A 16942-nucleotide genomic window follows, 5' to 3' on the forward strand; every position below is an offset into this window, starting at 1 on the left:
TCAGGCTGGCGACCAAGATATCAATGTAAAACCGAAAAGAACGGTTTTAGCTAGGTTAATTAGCTGGTAGCCTTAGCTTGTTTTAGCTAACCGGTTAGTGAGCTGACAGCTTGGTTTTGGGATCGAAGAGACACCAAGAGGTGAGTAAGGCAGATTTAAGACTTTCACTAACTATTATTTTTATTATTGATCATGTTTTTGTTTGTTTGTAAAATGTTGTAATGTCTATTAACGTATAAGTTACCAGAGCTCAAAATGATATGTTATAATTCTTAATCGTCGCGTCATTCATTAACAATGACATCAGAAAAGTAAAGTGAACAGTCCTAATTAGGGCTGCAACTAATGATTATATTCATCATCATTTAATTTGTCGGTTATGGTGTGACTAACAGTCCAAAACCTTAAGATATTCAATTTACAAACATATAAAGCAGACAAATAACAAGTTGAAAGATGTTTGATGTTTTTGCTAAAATTATGATGGATAATGATTATTAAAATGATATATTCTTTAATCATGGTTTCATCATTAATCCTTATCTTTAAGAAGTTTGTAACCAGCAAATACTATTTATATCTGATAAGTGATATGTTGATACATTAATCAATTGATTTCATTTTTATTTAGCCAATGGAGATGTTATCATTTGGTCATTGTTGTAGTATATGAGTGAAAATCAGCTACCTGTGCAGGGATATTTCAGTGTCAAATGTTGGTTGAGTTCTTTTAGCACACCTGGAAAGAGAAAAAATAAATCAAAAGATATTTGAAACTGTACAAAGATGTATTCAATTCCTTCTTTGGCTCAATATGATGTATATATTATATATATATGTGTGTGTGTGCAGGATGAGTGGAGGAGTCCAGCGGTCCTTGTTTTTCCTCGGGCTTCCAGACCTGAAGAAGCTGTGCTGCATCACTCTGACTCTGCAGGAGGAGGATGAGGAGCTGAGGAGCAGACAGATCAAGACCTGCAGGTGACGCCCACTTAAACTTAATTTATTACAGTTATTCTTGTGGAGTAACTGTTCCTCCACGTGTTCCTTCTGAATAAAGATGGTTGTGAGGACTGATGAAGCGTAGCAGTTAGAGATGAACTTGACCAAATGCAGAAGACGCTGGTCTATATCTGTAATTATATCAGTTATTGTCCTGCTCAGTGTGAAGGACACAATCAGCTTTGAGCATTCCTTTGGGTGTGTCCTTGAGTAAACTGTGTGTGTGTGTCCACAGAGAGCTGGTGCTGCTGTACTCTAATATTCTGGCCTCTCCGGCTCTGGACTCCTTCACTGATATCACAGTGGTTATGGCCGTAAGAAACACACCCACACACACAAACATGCTTCTACTTCTATACTTTTGAGGACCCTCATTAATAACCCTGACCCTTTATGTAACCTTAACCTAAAAGTAATTCTAACAAGGGGTGGGGTAAACAAATGTATATTGTCCCGGGTTTATATTTGTTGTGTTACTCAAACCCAAGTCTTCGCTCTCAGACACATGAGAGGGAGCACTGGACAAAACACTGTACAAAACGTCCTCAAGGTCTAAAACTGTAATTAGCCCTCACAAAGATAGACACGGTCACATTCACACACACACACACACACACACACACACACACACACACACACACACCCATACATCCATTCCCTCGATAATGTGGGTGTTTACTGCTTTTACTACTAGATTTCACATTTAAAGTCATTTAGATTCATTCGTTTAAATAGTAAGTCTAACCTAACCCCTAACCTAAATAGTAAGATAAATATATATTTAAAACATTTTAAAGATCTTTTATGTCATATAATATAATGACGTGTGTGATATTTTAAGATTATTTTAAGTGATGTCCAGGGTTTCCCTCTGGAAGTTATTCAGCAGTCGATCCTCACGCCTCAGATCAGTTTAGTCACTAGCTGACGATGTATGACAGCCTCACTCATGAATTATATGACATTTGTTGTTTATGCATATCTTCGTCCAAGAGTTTGTCAATAATGTGCACTTTGTTTCAGACTGTAAAATACTGCTTTATCTTTATTATTGTGATCAGGATGTCATTTCTTAAAGAAAGGAAAGATTTATAGATTAATTGCAGGTTTATTGACACATGTACTTTGAATTTCTTTTAGTGTACCTGCACGTGATTGGCTGTGTGTGTTTGTGTAGCTGTAGCTTCAGGAAACAGTTTGACATCGTAAACTCGACGAGAGGGATGAATGAGTATTGGCTGCGGTTGTGGTCGCCGTGGAAATAATGCATGCACACCACCACCTCAGTCTCCACACACGTGACATACCTTGGCGCACACACACCAGTATACAGGAAAACAAAGACACACACACATTTTCTCACTCTCTCTCTCACGCACCCACAGAGACTCTTTCTTTACCTCTGCAGCAGATTGTGTTCCAGACTGATTTGATGTCTTGCAGAATGTGAGTCTGGTGACGGTGATCAGTCTGGTTCACTACAGCTCTTCAAGGTAAACCAGATGATGTGATTGACAGCTAACGGCTGCACAGTCTGCTTTAATGAAGTTTTTTTCCCAAGTTTATGTCTCATGGGACAAAAGACGTTTGAGAAAAGTGACAGTTGATGCTACAGAGGTGCTGATGTCCCGTCCTGCTGAATGAAATTTGGATCATTTAAAACCTTTCAGAGAACTACATGCTACCAGACAGACATGTATACATAAATACAGTAAAGTTCCTATACTATATATTTACATTGGTAAGTGTGTCCTAGAGGACTTTTCATTCAGGTTAACTGGCAATGATTTCTTCCAAAGACCCTCTTGCTGGCTCACTGGGACACTTGAATAGACATTTGTTAATATTATTTGTAACACCTGTGCTGTTCCTCCTATGACGAGTCCAAATGCTGTGAAAAGGCAGGAAGGATGATAATGTTCTGCTGCAGGGGGTGGAAGGTAGTGAAGGGGTCGGAGTGAAGAATGAAGACCCCGATTTGTGTCTCAAGTGTGGTTTATGTTGAGCTTCTAAAACCAAGTGTTTAAGGTTGGAGAGGGATGATGGTGGACATTTAAAAAGTCAACACTGACTTGAAGCACTTTTTCAATATTGACAACAATCTTGTGCTTTAAGACGCCAAAACAGAACCACGAGAACATTAGATATGCTTCAGCTGCCGGGGGGGGACATTAAAGAGAAAATGTTAAATTGAACTCTGTGTGGCATTACGTTTCTTGGGAAATGTAATTCATTGCAAATTAGTATAAACATAATTTTAAGGGGACATTTTAATATTTTTTATTATAAGTTGTGCCATGAAAACATTTTAATTTCTGATTCATTTACATTAGAAGGGATGGGAAATCAGAAAACATGGCTGAAGATGGCAAATATCCATCAAATATACTCCAATATTCTGCACTTTTGCTTTACAAAAGAAAAAAGGACTGGAAAACCTGACTTGTTAAAAACAGGTTGCAGCGTGACATGTTTTCATGTTGTGGACAGTTTTTCTACAGTCTGATGTGAACTGCCAAACTCACGTGTGTCTTAATCTTGACATTTTGTGTTTAGTTCTATCTCATGAACTCTCTTCCTACAGATCCCGTTCTTCCAGAAAGGCATCCTGCGGGTGTTTGGACAGAGACGCAGTCTGCAGGTGGGATGAATAGATGGACAGAGACTGATAACTGTAAACCAAGGCTTACCCTGTTCACATTATAGCAGCAATTTTACATTTACTCTCAGTCTTGAGTCAAAAAGGCCAGGAGTTTTGAGTTCATCTTGGGTTGTGTTTGTTGTGTGTGTGTGTAGCTGGGCTCGCCGCAGTGTGTGTTTCCAGGTGTCCTCCAGTGTTGTCTGTCCTACTCTCTGATCACCAGACTGGCTCCCAGCTGGAATAAAGCAGGACTCTACCTCATCACTGGTACGCTGTGTCTCTGCCATGTTTGGTACAACTCAAAAGTGTCGTCCATCATTCTGATGCTTCTGTCTCTGCTGCTTAAAGACACATACCAGGCCATCTTTAAATGTGATATACTAGTATTTTTTGACTTTGAACTAGTTTAAATTCCATTCCAAGTTCTGACAGAAGGAAATCATAGTTGTGATCTGTTGCTGTCTGTATGTTGGTGCAGCCACACAGAAGAAAGATGCTCCAGAAGCTGTAGGAGGGTTTGAGGGAGATTAGTCTCAAAGTAACTCTAGATGTAGTTGTTGCTGACGTGCCACGAGCCTTTAAGTCTTCCTCTTTGGGCTTGGTTTCATGCAAGTGATACTATTAAACTTCCAAAAAGCCCTTAAATTCTCTCTGAACACAGCTTTAGTGAGCCCAGACGTGACGCTGAAGCTAGCTCACTGGTGCTGCTGACCGATGAGGAGTCACAACCTTTCCCACTGTGTAGCAGGACATGAGAGGAGCACCACAATAGCGGGGCCAGCAGCCCCGAAGCTCCGTATTATAACACTGTGACTATCGGTAGATTATTAACAGACTGTCGGAGTGGATCTGCTGTAATTTGTGTGTGTGTGTTGGATCAAAGTGAGTGTTGCAACACTCTGTCAAGCCTTCACCTTGGACCCAGTCTGAGATAAAGACATTATTTATCACTAAGTAGGTCATTGTGTGTGTGTGTGTGTGTGTGTGTGTGTGTGTGTGTGTGTGTGTGTGTGTGTGTGTGTGTCTGTTTGTGTGCTAGTTCAAATGGTGGGAGAAGAATTTGAACGTTTCCATGTGATTATAGTCTGAAGTTAAATCTGCTTCTTAATCTGAGCTCTAAGAAAAAGTAGATATTTTATTATTAACAATAAATGCTGACTCGTCTACAGTATGTTCATGTTAACTAACAAGCGAGTCACCAGTCCATCCTGTTACGTGGAAGCTTTAGGAGTGTCTCATACGAGTGTCCCGTTAAGACAGTTTTAGAACATTCGTACAAGAAAACCTCTCGGTTTAAAGTAAGATAAGAATATGAAAATGTGACTTTGTCCCGACTCTACCGCCAAACTTTAAAACTTCTGCCTGTCCAGCTCTTCAGTTCATGACTGAATACCTCTAAAACTAATGACTGAGCCCTCCGCAGCCTCAGATGTACTGATGCTAACAGAAGCACTGCTCGGCTGCTAGAGCTTCTGTTCACACGTGTCTGCCTTGGAAGTGAAATTATAACTGTTTCTTTGGCTCATGATGGAAACGTTTGTTTTCACTTTGTTTGTTCTCAGGAAAAGACTTTCTGACCGAGGGAGGGAGGCTCAACGCTGTCGGTAAGTTTCACTGTGGCTCATTTGTCACTTCACACCAGCCCTGCAGCTTGTGGCTTATAGTCAGATTACATTTGTGTAAATGTAATCAAGGACGCGTGGATGTGTGATGGGATCTGTGAAAATGGGATAGTGTGAGGCCTCATCACAAGTTGTGAACTGAAGTCTGAAGAGGTGAACTATCCACTATTTCTTTTTTATCCCTTCACTCCTCTTGTGACTCTCGGACTCCATTTTTGACCCACAAGTTGAAAACCAGTTGTACGTCAGTGAACTTATGATATAAGGGATGATTTGTTCACAGGGAGTTTATTCATGAAACCTTTGGACACAGATGTCTGATGTTTATTTAAATTTCCAAATGTTTGGAACATGATATGTGCAAGTTAAGACTGAACTTTGGGAAAATACAAACAGAACTAAACGTTCTCCTGGAGTTAGTATATTTAACATTTCATTATGTCAGAACACAATTCAAAAGTCAACACAGTGATTTAAGATAGAAAATATTTGAGTAAAATGAGTCACCATTTCTGGCTCGTTTGACTAATATGCATCACAACAAACAACTTCATTTGAACTGATGGCTGATTTCTGCAGTGTGATTTTCCTCAGTGGCAGCGTCTCTCTGTCAGACACTTGAAGCTGCGTTAATTAGTATTGACAAAGAGTCAAATAAAGAATTCTAACCCTCTCTGCAGCTCTGCCGAGCTTTTTAGCCTTTTTTAGTTCCTAGTTTTGGTTTTGCAGCACATTTCCTGTCTGGTTCATTTAGCAGCTAAAGAGCCAGATGTTTCCCTCAGGAGGTGGTGGAGACCAGAAACAACTAACAGAGAGAGAAGACTGGACTTCATTCATCAGGAGACACAAACACGACTCCACATGGAGGACCACGTTGATCTGTAGCTGCTGGATGTTTACAATATCAACTTTGAACCAAATTAGACCAACGACGAGTTTCCTAATGTTTTCTTCCTGTTTAACAGATACAGATAGCTAGCAATGGACTGTATAATTGATTAAATAATTAAAAACGTATTAAAACATTTTTTGTTTGTGTGTACCAGGCATGGAGCTGAGCACCAGCGAGGGCCAACTGTGCATCAGCATTGAAGCCAACACAGTCAGACTGCCGCCAACCACAGTGAGGGAACGAAAAGACTTTGGTTTAATCTGGGATCTGTTGTCCACAAGTTTACTTACTAGTTAAAAAATAATTTAGAAATTAACAAAAGAAGTAGAAAACACTGCACTCCTCTAGTTTATGTTTTTGATAGAGAATATCTGCATCTGGATACGAATCTGCATTAAATTTCACATGGTGGCAGACGGTCATGGGATGCATGTAAAAGTTTTATTTTTCATTAAAGCAAGTGCTGTAGCACAATACTCCATGTAAAAACGAATCACTTCTTCCCTGGAACATGGCTGGACTTTGTCAAGTTCGTGACACATCCTGCTACATAACAAACAAACAGAACCTGAGAGGTAAAAAGAAAATCAAACATAAAGCACGCAGGAAATCAGAAAAAAAAGCAGGAGAAACACAAGATGACAAGCTATAAGAATACATACGTTAAACCAGGTTTTCTGTGTGTTGCAGCTGCAGGACTTTGACCTCCCTCCGTTAGTGCTGAGAAAGTTCTGCAGTGATCCTGACTCCGTCCTCGACCCCACCTCCACCGGAAGAGCCATCTGGTGTCACGTCCTGCCCAGGTAGGACAGCTCCACCTGCTGGACACAATACAGACAACACCAGAGAGGTTTCACATGTGGAAGACAAAAGGCTCTGTGATATCTGACCTTTTCAAATAGGCAAATGCACCATTAAGGGTAGTTTTTAAGATACTTCTGGGTCTGTTGATAAAGGTGACTTCATAATGAGTATTTCTTTTTCCCTCTGAGCATCACATGGCAGGATACACCTGCAGAGGAACCTAACCAAACCTCTGGTGCTTTTTCTAAAAATTAAAAGATCTGGTCATTGGGCAAACAATAGTAACAGCATGATAGTTAATAAGTTATAATAAGTAAAGTAGTTTGAATTATTTCCCCCACACAGATATAGGTTAGTATGATGTATGACAGTGTGAGACTCTCCTCTGTCTCCTCAGTCACTATTGTGCACATGCACTCGAGACACTCAAGACTTTTTGTGATAGATTTTCTTTAATCTTAAGATAATATTGCAGAGGGGTTTTTATGTAGCTTTATTTCACCATGTACTTTATTAACAAATGGTAGGTAATACCTCATGTTTTTACATTACAGAACATATAAAACAATACAAATAAACTAGATAACATGCAAACACAGAGTCCTCTATCCGGCGAGGTTTAGAGTAAAGTCCAGTTGGACAGCTGGCTGCCCAGCTGATCTCCAGTAAACAGGCTTCACTTCATCGTACCAACATTCTGTTTTATGCTCACGGTGAGACAGGTGAAATCCTTCAATCATTCTGGGATTTAAAAGACGGCCAACAAAGAGAGAAACTCTTTGCACAAGAGGCCGGTTGTGTTATACCGACTGAGCAGCAGGTGGAGCTGCAGCTCTTTTTAAACAGGCAGTCAGCTGCTGGAGATTCACTTCTTCTGTCCTGATACTCACAGAATTACTCTTTGATTGACAGATTATTTCTCACTAAGTAGGTCATTGTGTGTGTGTGTGTGTGTGTGTGTGTGTGTGTGTGTGTGTGTGTGTGTGTGTGTGTGTGTAGCATGAAGAAAGGTCAGATTATCACCATCAGCCGTCAGTTGCCCAGAGACGGACCATTTAAAACCTACAGAGACCTGCAGAACCATTGGAACCGCCTGGTACACAACACACACACACACACACACACAAACACACACACACAAACACACACACACACACACACACACACACACACACACACACACACACAACACACACACACACACAAATATATGAGAACAAAAAACTGCAGAAAACAAAGTGGATGCTGGCTGCTTTGTATGACAAGAAGTTGTCTTAGCAACCGCTTGCTGAACTAACTGTTGAGTTAATTGGAATAAAAATAGCAATCACTGTCTGTTCTCTCTCTCTGTCTCTATTATCAGCTGGGCCAGTTATAATACTGTAGCAGCAAGGTTCAAAACTCTAAAGTACTGAAGAATGATGGTTAGATTTGTCAGATATAACCTGATTAAAATGATATTACAGTATTTTAATCAGTTCATCTACAGTGTGTGCAGAGCCTGTCTTTCTCAAGAGTTTTTTTTTTTTTTCTTCTTGCACGTTAGCATTGTGTTGTGAGTGCAGTGATTTACTTAAAAGTAAGTTAGTGTTGAATGACAGTAAAAACTTTTCATACTAAGGTCTCCACAATACTATACTGCAGTCAATACCGAAACCAAGGTGTTACATTGGCACGGATATTGAAATTGTTTAAGAAATACATAATTACATTCTCATATAGGATGGTTCATAGTGTGTGTGTTTGTGTGTGTTTACCAGTATGGTTACAGACTCCCTGAGCTTGCAGATGAAGAGGTGGTGTACTGCAGCGTCTACTTCAGACTAGTGGGAGAGAGACTCTTCACGTATCCTAAAACACTCATAATGAATTAATTAGCCGCCTGAATATGAACCTGGCAAATAAAAAAACCTAAAATCAACTGTCAAACTTAATTATTTCAGAGTGTTTTTAAATGACTAACATTACATCTGACATGTGACAGGAGGTATAGCTGAAAATATCAAGACAAACATTTCCATGTCATGCGATAACAATATATCTCCCGGCTTATCTTATTTGAAAAGAGAAAAGAGCAATGTTGTGACAACATTTGTAAAGTTAAAAGATAATAAGAAAGGAAATAGACAGAATTCTTAGTTATCAATATGAAAATAGTTTGATAAGATATAGATAGCTGGTAACAGTATACATGAGTCAAACCTGCAGACTGTGTCTTTAACCTTCTTCCTGAGCAGCTACCCTCTGAGCTGTATCCGCCTGCAGCCGGTGCAGCGCTGCCCTCGGACCGACCTGCAGGGGGCGCTGGGCTCCTTCCTGTCTGACATCAGGGGCAGGCTGCAGAGTGTGTGTGGCTTCCCTGCACGTCTGACCAGCAAACCCTGTTACCACACAGTCAGTCTGAACACTGCTGCAACAGTGCAGGTACACACACACACACACACACGTCACGTTCAGCAAACCACAATATGAAGAAAACGTAGATGAAATCAGGAAACGGTAATCAGTTTCACCCCGGTGACAGTGGAAACAAACAAAATGGCACAAATGTGAAGGAGTGTGGATTTACCAAAGGAAATAGGCGGGACAATGACGAGTCAGGTGGCCTTCCTCTGCTCTGCTAGAAGATCACGTATGGAGCAGGTCTGCTCTACACGTTGTGGACGTGTCTGTGACCTACGGTTACCCATAACACCCTTCTCTGGCGTCTTTACTTGTGTCAACTCTCCAGAGCGTCTTCTGTCTGGTGTAAGCTACAGGGATCAGTGACACAACACTGGTGCACTTCCAGTACTTCTAAACTTAAGTAGCCCTTTGTGCCCAAAAATGTCTTCAAGGCCCGAAGCTTAAATTTGTCTCAAGTCTTTGAGAGTCACACCAGTGTTTTTCCCTTTCTCTCATACTTACATCTTCCAAACCTAAACTTCTTTGTCTGTTTCTGTGTGTATTCTCTTTCTTTGTCTTTCTTTGTTTTTCTTCGACACAGACACACTTACACACACCCTTACGTGCAGGTTATTTTACACGAGTGTGTGGAGGTCGATGTCGGGGAGAGGAAAAGCGATTATCGGAGCATTTCCCACCCTGTAAAAACTTCATGGACAGTTTTATGACCATAAAGGTGCGACGCTGAAGAGAAGGAGGTGGAGAGAAAGTTCCCTCTCAGCATCGTGAGGATTCACTCTCATGATACAGATGTTAGGTGGAAAGTGAAGGAAGTGTGTGTCTCGATGTCCAGAGTTCAAAAGTGAACTCTGGACATGAAAATAGCTTTTAGTAAGAGACATAGAAACATTTCCCTCCTTCTCAAGGCCGTCTTTTCACCAGGCTGAATGTTATTTATCATCATGTTAGGAAACCTTTCTTCAAATAAAAATCAAACAAGTCAACGTTTTTATCATCTTTTCTGAGGAAAATAAGTGGATTCTTTTAATGTACATGCAGGTTAAACAATATCTACACTACATACAATTTTAATGAATCTTTGCCCACAAGGTAAAAGTACAGTGTCCTTTATCGTCCTTAATAGTCTTAATACATTTCTTCATCCCATCGAGTTTCCTAAGCAGCTCTGATCTTCTGAAACTATAAATTGTAACGCTGTAATGAAGCAGGTGGAAAGTTATCTCTCATCCTGAGAGCTCATTCTGCGTTGTCTTATTCACAAGCTGCAGCTAAAGTGCCTTTTTTATCGGCTTGAGAAACTCTGCATGATGAAACATCCGGAGAGATCGATTCAGTGCTCACAGAGTGAAACTAAAATATTTATAGTGTTCGGCAGAGTTCATTTCCATGTTTTAGAGCTGAAAGAGAAGTTAGTTTCTATCTTGTAGTGAAAGCTGAAAAACACTCGTACAAGAAGGAAAAGCTGAAGTCTATTAAACTATAGGTGGGATACATTGGCAGGATATATGTGCACGTCTCCTCACAGACCTGCAATTAATGTTTTTTATTAACCGAACCACAATCTATCACTAACCTTAGTTACCATGAACAGGTATTATAGAAAGTGAAATGTTTATTAATATGGTGTCATTCAATCATCTAATATCAACATTCTTGTATGGACTTAACAAAACTGTGGTCCCCAATCTCGAGCTTGGGAATCCCGGAGGGGTCCCCAGAAAAATCTGAGATCTGACCTTTTCTTAATTTCTGCTTTTTTTTCTAGTAAAAAAACTTGATACTTTCACGTCTTTATACTCTGAAATACTTCAAATGAAACAATCTGAGAAGAAAAACTCACATTTATGTGGAACATCTTGCAGTTCATGTGATCATCTCGAAGTAGTAATGCGTTTATTCTCCTCTTCCTCCTCAGGTGTTGAGTGGGGGGGGGCAGGTGAACTTGACCACCTCTTCCTCCATGAGGCTGGTCCTCACTCAGCTCCCTGCTCCTCCTCCACCTCCTCCTCCCCGACCTGTGAAGCCCCCCTTCGGGTCACAGCCTCCAGCCTGGGCCCCTCTCTCCCAGCAGGATGGAGCCCAGGGGCTTCTGGGTAATGGGTGTGGATTTGGGAGCAGACTGACACAAAGTCAAGGGTGTAGGCCTTCATCATCATCATCCTCCTCTTCCTCCTCCTCCTCTTCTCTCCCATTCTTCCAGCCAGCTTCATTCCTCACCTCCTCCATCTCCTCCTCCTCCTCTTCTCTCCCACTCTTCCACCCAGCTTCACCCCTCACCTCCTCCCCCACCCCTTCGTCCTCCTCCATCCTTTCTCCTCTTCCTCCCCCGAGTCAAACCTCGATAATCCCTCCTCCCAAACTGGTTCCCATCTTCAAGAACAAGTGTCCATCGCGGCACGTCAACGTCGCCCTGCTGCGGGTCGAGAAGCAGAAGGAGCAGCTGAGTGGAGGAGGGGAGGAAAGGGGGAAGGTGAGACTACCTGCCTGTAGGAGGAAGACACCGGCTGCTTCTTCTTCTGTTGCTTCTTTGTCAGCTGTATCCCTCCCAATTCCTCCTCCACCAACCATTCCTCGCTTCAACCATCGCCCCAAACCTCACAGCAGTGTCGCTCCTCAACCAACATGTCAACCCAAACTCAAGCACCTCCCCAGCCTCAGCCCTGCGTCAAAGTCTAAACCTGGGCTTATCCTCACTCCAAACCCGGAGATCAAGCCTAAACCCAAGTCCTGCCTTAAAACCAACGTGATGGCCAGCTCTGAAAGCAATACTGCTGCTAACTCCAGCCGTAAAGTGCAGGAGAAAGCAGCAAAACGACCGCCGGCTGCACCACCTGAGCCTCCCCGACCTCCACCATCTTCTGACATCTCCAACAAAGAGACCTCCAACAGCAGCAGAGGGGTGAGTCCACTTAGTTTGGACTGTTGAAGACTAGGAGTTGTTATTCCTCCCATCATTTCTATCTTTATTGACCCGTCCGACTTCTTTTTAGTGATGTCACCATGTTCCCAATTCTCAATTATTAATTGATGAGTACAAGGTTATTAATATTGATACAAATACAAAACTAAAAAAATAAGAGCCAAGTTTAAACTAGAATTAATTTAAAATCTAAGTTTTGGACAAAAGTGTCAAATGGATGTTGGCTAACGTGATGAGTAAGCTGCAATCATAGTCATATTCTCAAACTTGATGATATTATCATCATCACACAGCAGAAAAATGACTTAACTCTTTAAGTTTTAATATTCTGGCTGCACCAAGACTGCACCAACGCTCTGCACTACAGAAAATGTTAAATCCCAGTAGAAACGTTATACTGGAAACCAGACTGCTCAGTGGAGCTGGAAGGTTTGTATCATGTCAGCAGTTGCCTTGTGACCTTCAGGCTCCGGGAGTCCACTACAGTCCTGGTCCCTGACTGTCCTGTGGTGTGTTTTTCTGTTGTTTCAGGGAGTTGTGTTTGAGTCAAAGCCGAAGAAATCCAGATCTGCGAAACGAGACGTGGATGTGGAGAAAATGGCCAGAAGCAACCAGGTCAGGAACTTTACACCTTCTTTCTTGGCAGCTGCCCTTCCTTCCTTATCTTCCTGTGTCTGTTTTTCCTTACTCCTCTTTCTCCTCTTCTTCCTCTTCTTCCTACCAACACCCACTCCTGCTTTTGCCTTGATGATTCAGTAACATGATGATGAACCAGTCAGTAACATGACCTTTCCTCTGACGCCACCCTCAGGAATTTGTTTTTGCCCCACTGGTGGTAAAAATGTAAAGCACAAATTATGATTTTCCCATGACAGCAAGGATCCTCACAGATGTGTTTGTGGACGTTTGTGTCCAAAATGTATGACTGTGTGGACTGCACAGACAGCCTGCACACACCAACTGCACATGTGTGAACACACACACTCAGTGTAGTGAAAAGAGAACGGTGAACGAGTGTGTCGTCTGTCCGTTTCTGAGGATATCTAGACTTTGAGAATAGAGAAATCCATGTTTTTTTTTCATGTGTAATGAACCTTGCAGCCTCTCGGGGGCGCTAGCATGGCTACAGAGTCTGTCTTGTTTAGAATATTGACGTGTGAAGAGGTGGCAGGCCTGGGACTTTGTTTCAGAAAAGAAGAGACTTTAGAAGTGATAAATTTGTATGCACGCGTACTGTATGTACAGCTTTAGCTCCCTCATAAACATCCTTTAGGAGGACTACATACATTAACGTGATGTATTAAAGTGTGTTAGCGTGATGAATAGCACACACACTGTTCTGTCAGCCTCAGTTTCCTTTACAAACATCCTTTCCAAGGAGGCTAACGACTGTTAAAGTGATGAATGGTCAGGAGGAGGTGCGAGCCCACAGGGAGCCGAGCAGATTAATAACAACATTCATCAGTTTTACAGCTCCAACCTGCAACTTACAGATAACAATACATCAGTTACATTTTCTCTTTTACTTTCATTTACACAGCTACACCACCGGACACATTGTTCACATGTTTGTATCTGGGAGCTACAACAGACACAACACGTCTGCTGGCTGAAGCAAAATAGCAGTCCAGTGTGTGTGGAGCCAAAGGCATTTCAAATTAAATATTCATAACATTTACTTGTTTGTTTTTGTCTTGTTAAATACAAATGTTTTAGCAAAGACCACAAGCCAGAATGTGACCATGACGTGTTTTTGTCTCGTGTCATGATGTACTTCAGTCTTTATGTTTACTGTTACAGATTATCTGACTTTGTGAAAGTTGGTTTTTCATACTGAATCTGAGACCCGAATCTGACCTTAGAGCGAGGCTGTAGATTTCTTTCTGCTGCATTTTCTGCCCCTCGTTGGTGCAACTCTCCAACAACATAACAAATCAGTATTGTTATTATTTACCTGCAGGTGGACATATATGGAAGTACAATGCTACATTTCTCTTTAAAGCAATAATTCAACATTATGGGAAATAAACTGCGCTTTCTAGTGTCTGTACAGTAAATATGCGCCTGTTAGCTTAGCTTAGCATAGAGACTGGAAATGGGGGAAACTGCTAGCTTGGCTCTGTCCAAAGGTAACAAAGTCCAACTACCAGCTCCCTCAAAGCTCTCTGATCAACTCGTTTGTACATTTTGGGGGGGGGTTCTTGCTGTTTTCTCTCTTTCCTTCCTTCACTGCTATTTATTACTCTGTATCTCATCTTTTTTATTATTATTATTATTATTTACATACTTCCATTCCTCTCTCCAGTTGTCCAAGCTGAACTCTGCCACTCTGTTGGCCTGGTTGGAAGGAAGAGGAGCGCTCGTCAGTGCCAGACACAAGAAGGAGGAGCTGATGCTGAAGGTCATGGCCTGTCTGGCTGAGGCCTGAGACACACACACACACACACACACACGCACACACACACACACGCACACACACACACACACACACACACACACACACACACACCGTATCTACTTAATTGACTTACTTTGGAGTATTAACGCTGTGCTAAGCTTCTCGTTTAAGGATTTGATGTAAAATCTGGCCGTCTTATCAGCCTGAATCAAAGAGTGCAGCTGGAACAGATGAGAGCGTCTCATCCTCGCTAATTGAGATGCTTAAGATTTGCCAAAATTAAATTCTCGTGTCAGATAAAGTCACTGTGGGGTCCACAGGAAGTGACAAATTGAACCTGCAAAGTAAAAACGTCCTCTCTCGTCTCTTTGGGTTAGTTTTGATGTGAAGATTCACAGGTTGTTCAGGTTTGGTTTAAATCAGTTTACAGGAGTTATGATGTTTACGTTTCCCCCGTAGTTCCCTCTCGCTGCCGTTGGGAGTCGCCGCTGTGAGAAACGTCCCTCATGCAGCTTTAACCGTCTGCCAGTTATGGAGCGAAACGTTTTGCTGTTCCTCTGCAGCTTTAGTTCTTTTATACAGGAGCTTTTTTTTTTTTATCTGTTTTATCGCTTTTAAACCTTAAAATGAGTTCTCTGCCTCTCAGAAATACAGGCATTAGATAACCCACATTAAGGGTATAAGATATAGAATTCTAGTTTTGAGGACCAAATCCTGTGAATGTTGTTAAAAAAAAGGTGTTTTCAATTTAGAAACATTTATATTTTCATAGAAAATATGATATATTCTGTATTCTTTATACAGTATTATATAGTAAGTCCAGCTTGTACTTGTTGTTCAGGAATGTACAATTACATTTATATACTGAAGCTCTGTGGATAAAAAAATCAGTTTTAGAAATTGCAGTGTGTATTTTATTTATTCCACTCGTTCTCATCCCCCGTTTTTTCCTCTCTGTGTGTGTTCTCCAAGTTTCTTGGGCAGCTGTTTAACACACACACACACACACACACACACACACACACACACACACACACACACACACACACACACAGACAGATGTGTCCAGTCCTCCATGTATTAGTTTATATATGGCAGGCGTTTCTCTCATGGTGTGTTTTATGTCTATAGTGAATCACATTCCACCAGGCGAGTAAGTGAGTGTGTGTCAGTATACATCAGGCTTTTACAGTAAATCGTCTCAGCAGAATCATTCCCATCATGCTTCACTCAGGAAGGTTTGGCTAGGACCAGGTGTGTGTGTGTGTGTGTGTGTGTGTGTGTGTGTTCTACAAATTTGTCTCTTCCTGAGAAATCTGAACTCTGAAAATATACACAACTCAGATGATGTGTGATGCTGCTATATTTGGTGATTATGACTGAGAGTGTAAACATCTTAGAACTCCACTTAATGAGACGGTAATCTGCTCTAAATATAACTGTAATAATAAAACATCCTAACATTAGTTATTGGCCTGCTGGAGAGAGATTTGTGTGTGTTTGTGTTTGGATTTCGGCTTCCAAATGTGAAGCAAAAGGAGGATTTTCAGAATAAATCTCAGTCGTTGATAACCAGGTTACTACATCCATATGTTGCCAGTTCTAACACCTACAGGCTACAAAATCAGTTCATTTCAACTGAATTGAGTGGATTTGTTAACGAGGGCAACTGAAATCCCTGAGACACACACACACACACACACACTGTGTAACTGCTCTACCTCAGAGACGTTGTGACCATGTTCCTTTCACTTTTCAAAATCCTCCTTTTGTGAGTGGTAACACTTTTCTGATTAAACTGTATTTCTGTGTAATATTTGCTGGCCCTCGTTGTGGTGACACATTGATGTCAGAGGCCTTTTGAACGACCTCTCTGTGGACTCATGAACTGCGCGAGTCAGATGAGTTGTGTTTTTATGAAGGTGCAGAAATGAGTTTTATTTACTTTGAGGTATTAGTTTGTCTCCTGGTATCTCAGCAGCCACCTGTTGATTGTTTGGCCTCTGTGTGTTGTTGAAGGGGGGGGGGTTATCATTTGAAAATGTGACATCACCTCATTGTGTGCTGCCCAGCTGAGCCCCTCAACACTGTGCGAAGTCTAATGTTTCCCACAATGCATTTGATAGCTTCCCCCCGTCAGGAAACTTAATCCTGAGCTGTGGGAGGCTCTGTGCACTGAGGAATGCTGTTATGTTAGACACGCTAAGAGAGAGTGTGTGTGTGTGTGTGTGTGTGTGTGTGTGTGTGTGTGTGTGTG

At 41.4% G+C, this 16942-nt stretch overlaps 1 protein-coding gene across 1 annotated transcript; it reads left to right on the plus strand.

Annotated features, from left to right (window-relative positions):
* Nucleotides 1–853: 853 nt before the first annotated feature.
* On the plus strand, nt 854–14715 carry c21h18orf63 (chromosome 21 C18orf63 homolog). The gene is made up of 13 exons (XM_070928529.1): nt 854–981; nt 1238–1316; nt 3587–3643; nt 3799–3910; nt 5206–5247; nt 6312–6388; nt 6848–6960; nt 7961–8057; nt 8722–8807; nt 9199–9385; nt 11283–12266; nt 12819–12902; nt 14593–14715. Exons 1-13 carry the CDS (start codon nt 854–856, stop codon nt 14713–14715), a joined length of 2169 nt encoding a protein of 722 aa, XP_070784630.1.
* The last annotated feature ends 2227 nt before the right edge of the window (nt 14716–16942 follow it).

This window comes from Enoplosus armatus, chromosome 21 (genome assembly GCF_043641665.1).
Source record: "Enoplosus armatus isolate fEnoArm2 chromosome 21, fEnoArm2.hap1, whole genome shotgun sequence".
Taxonomy (NCBI): domain Eukaryota; kingdom Metazoa; phylum Chordata; class Actinopteri; order Centrarchiformes; family Enoplosidae; genus Enoplosus; species Enoplosus armatus.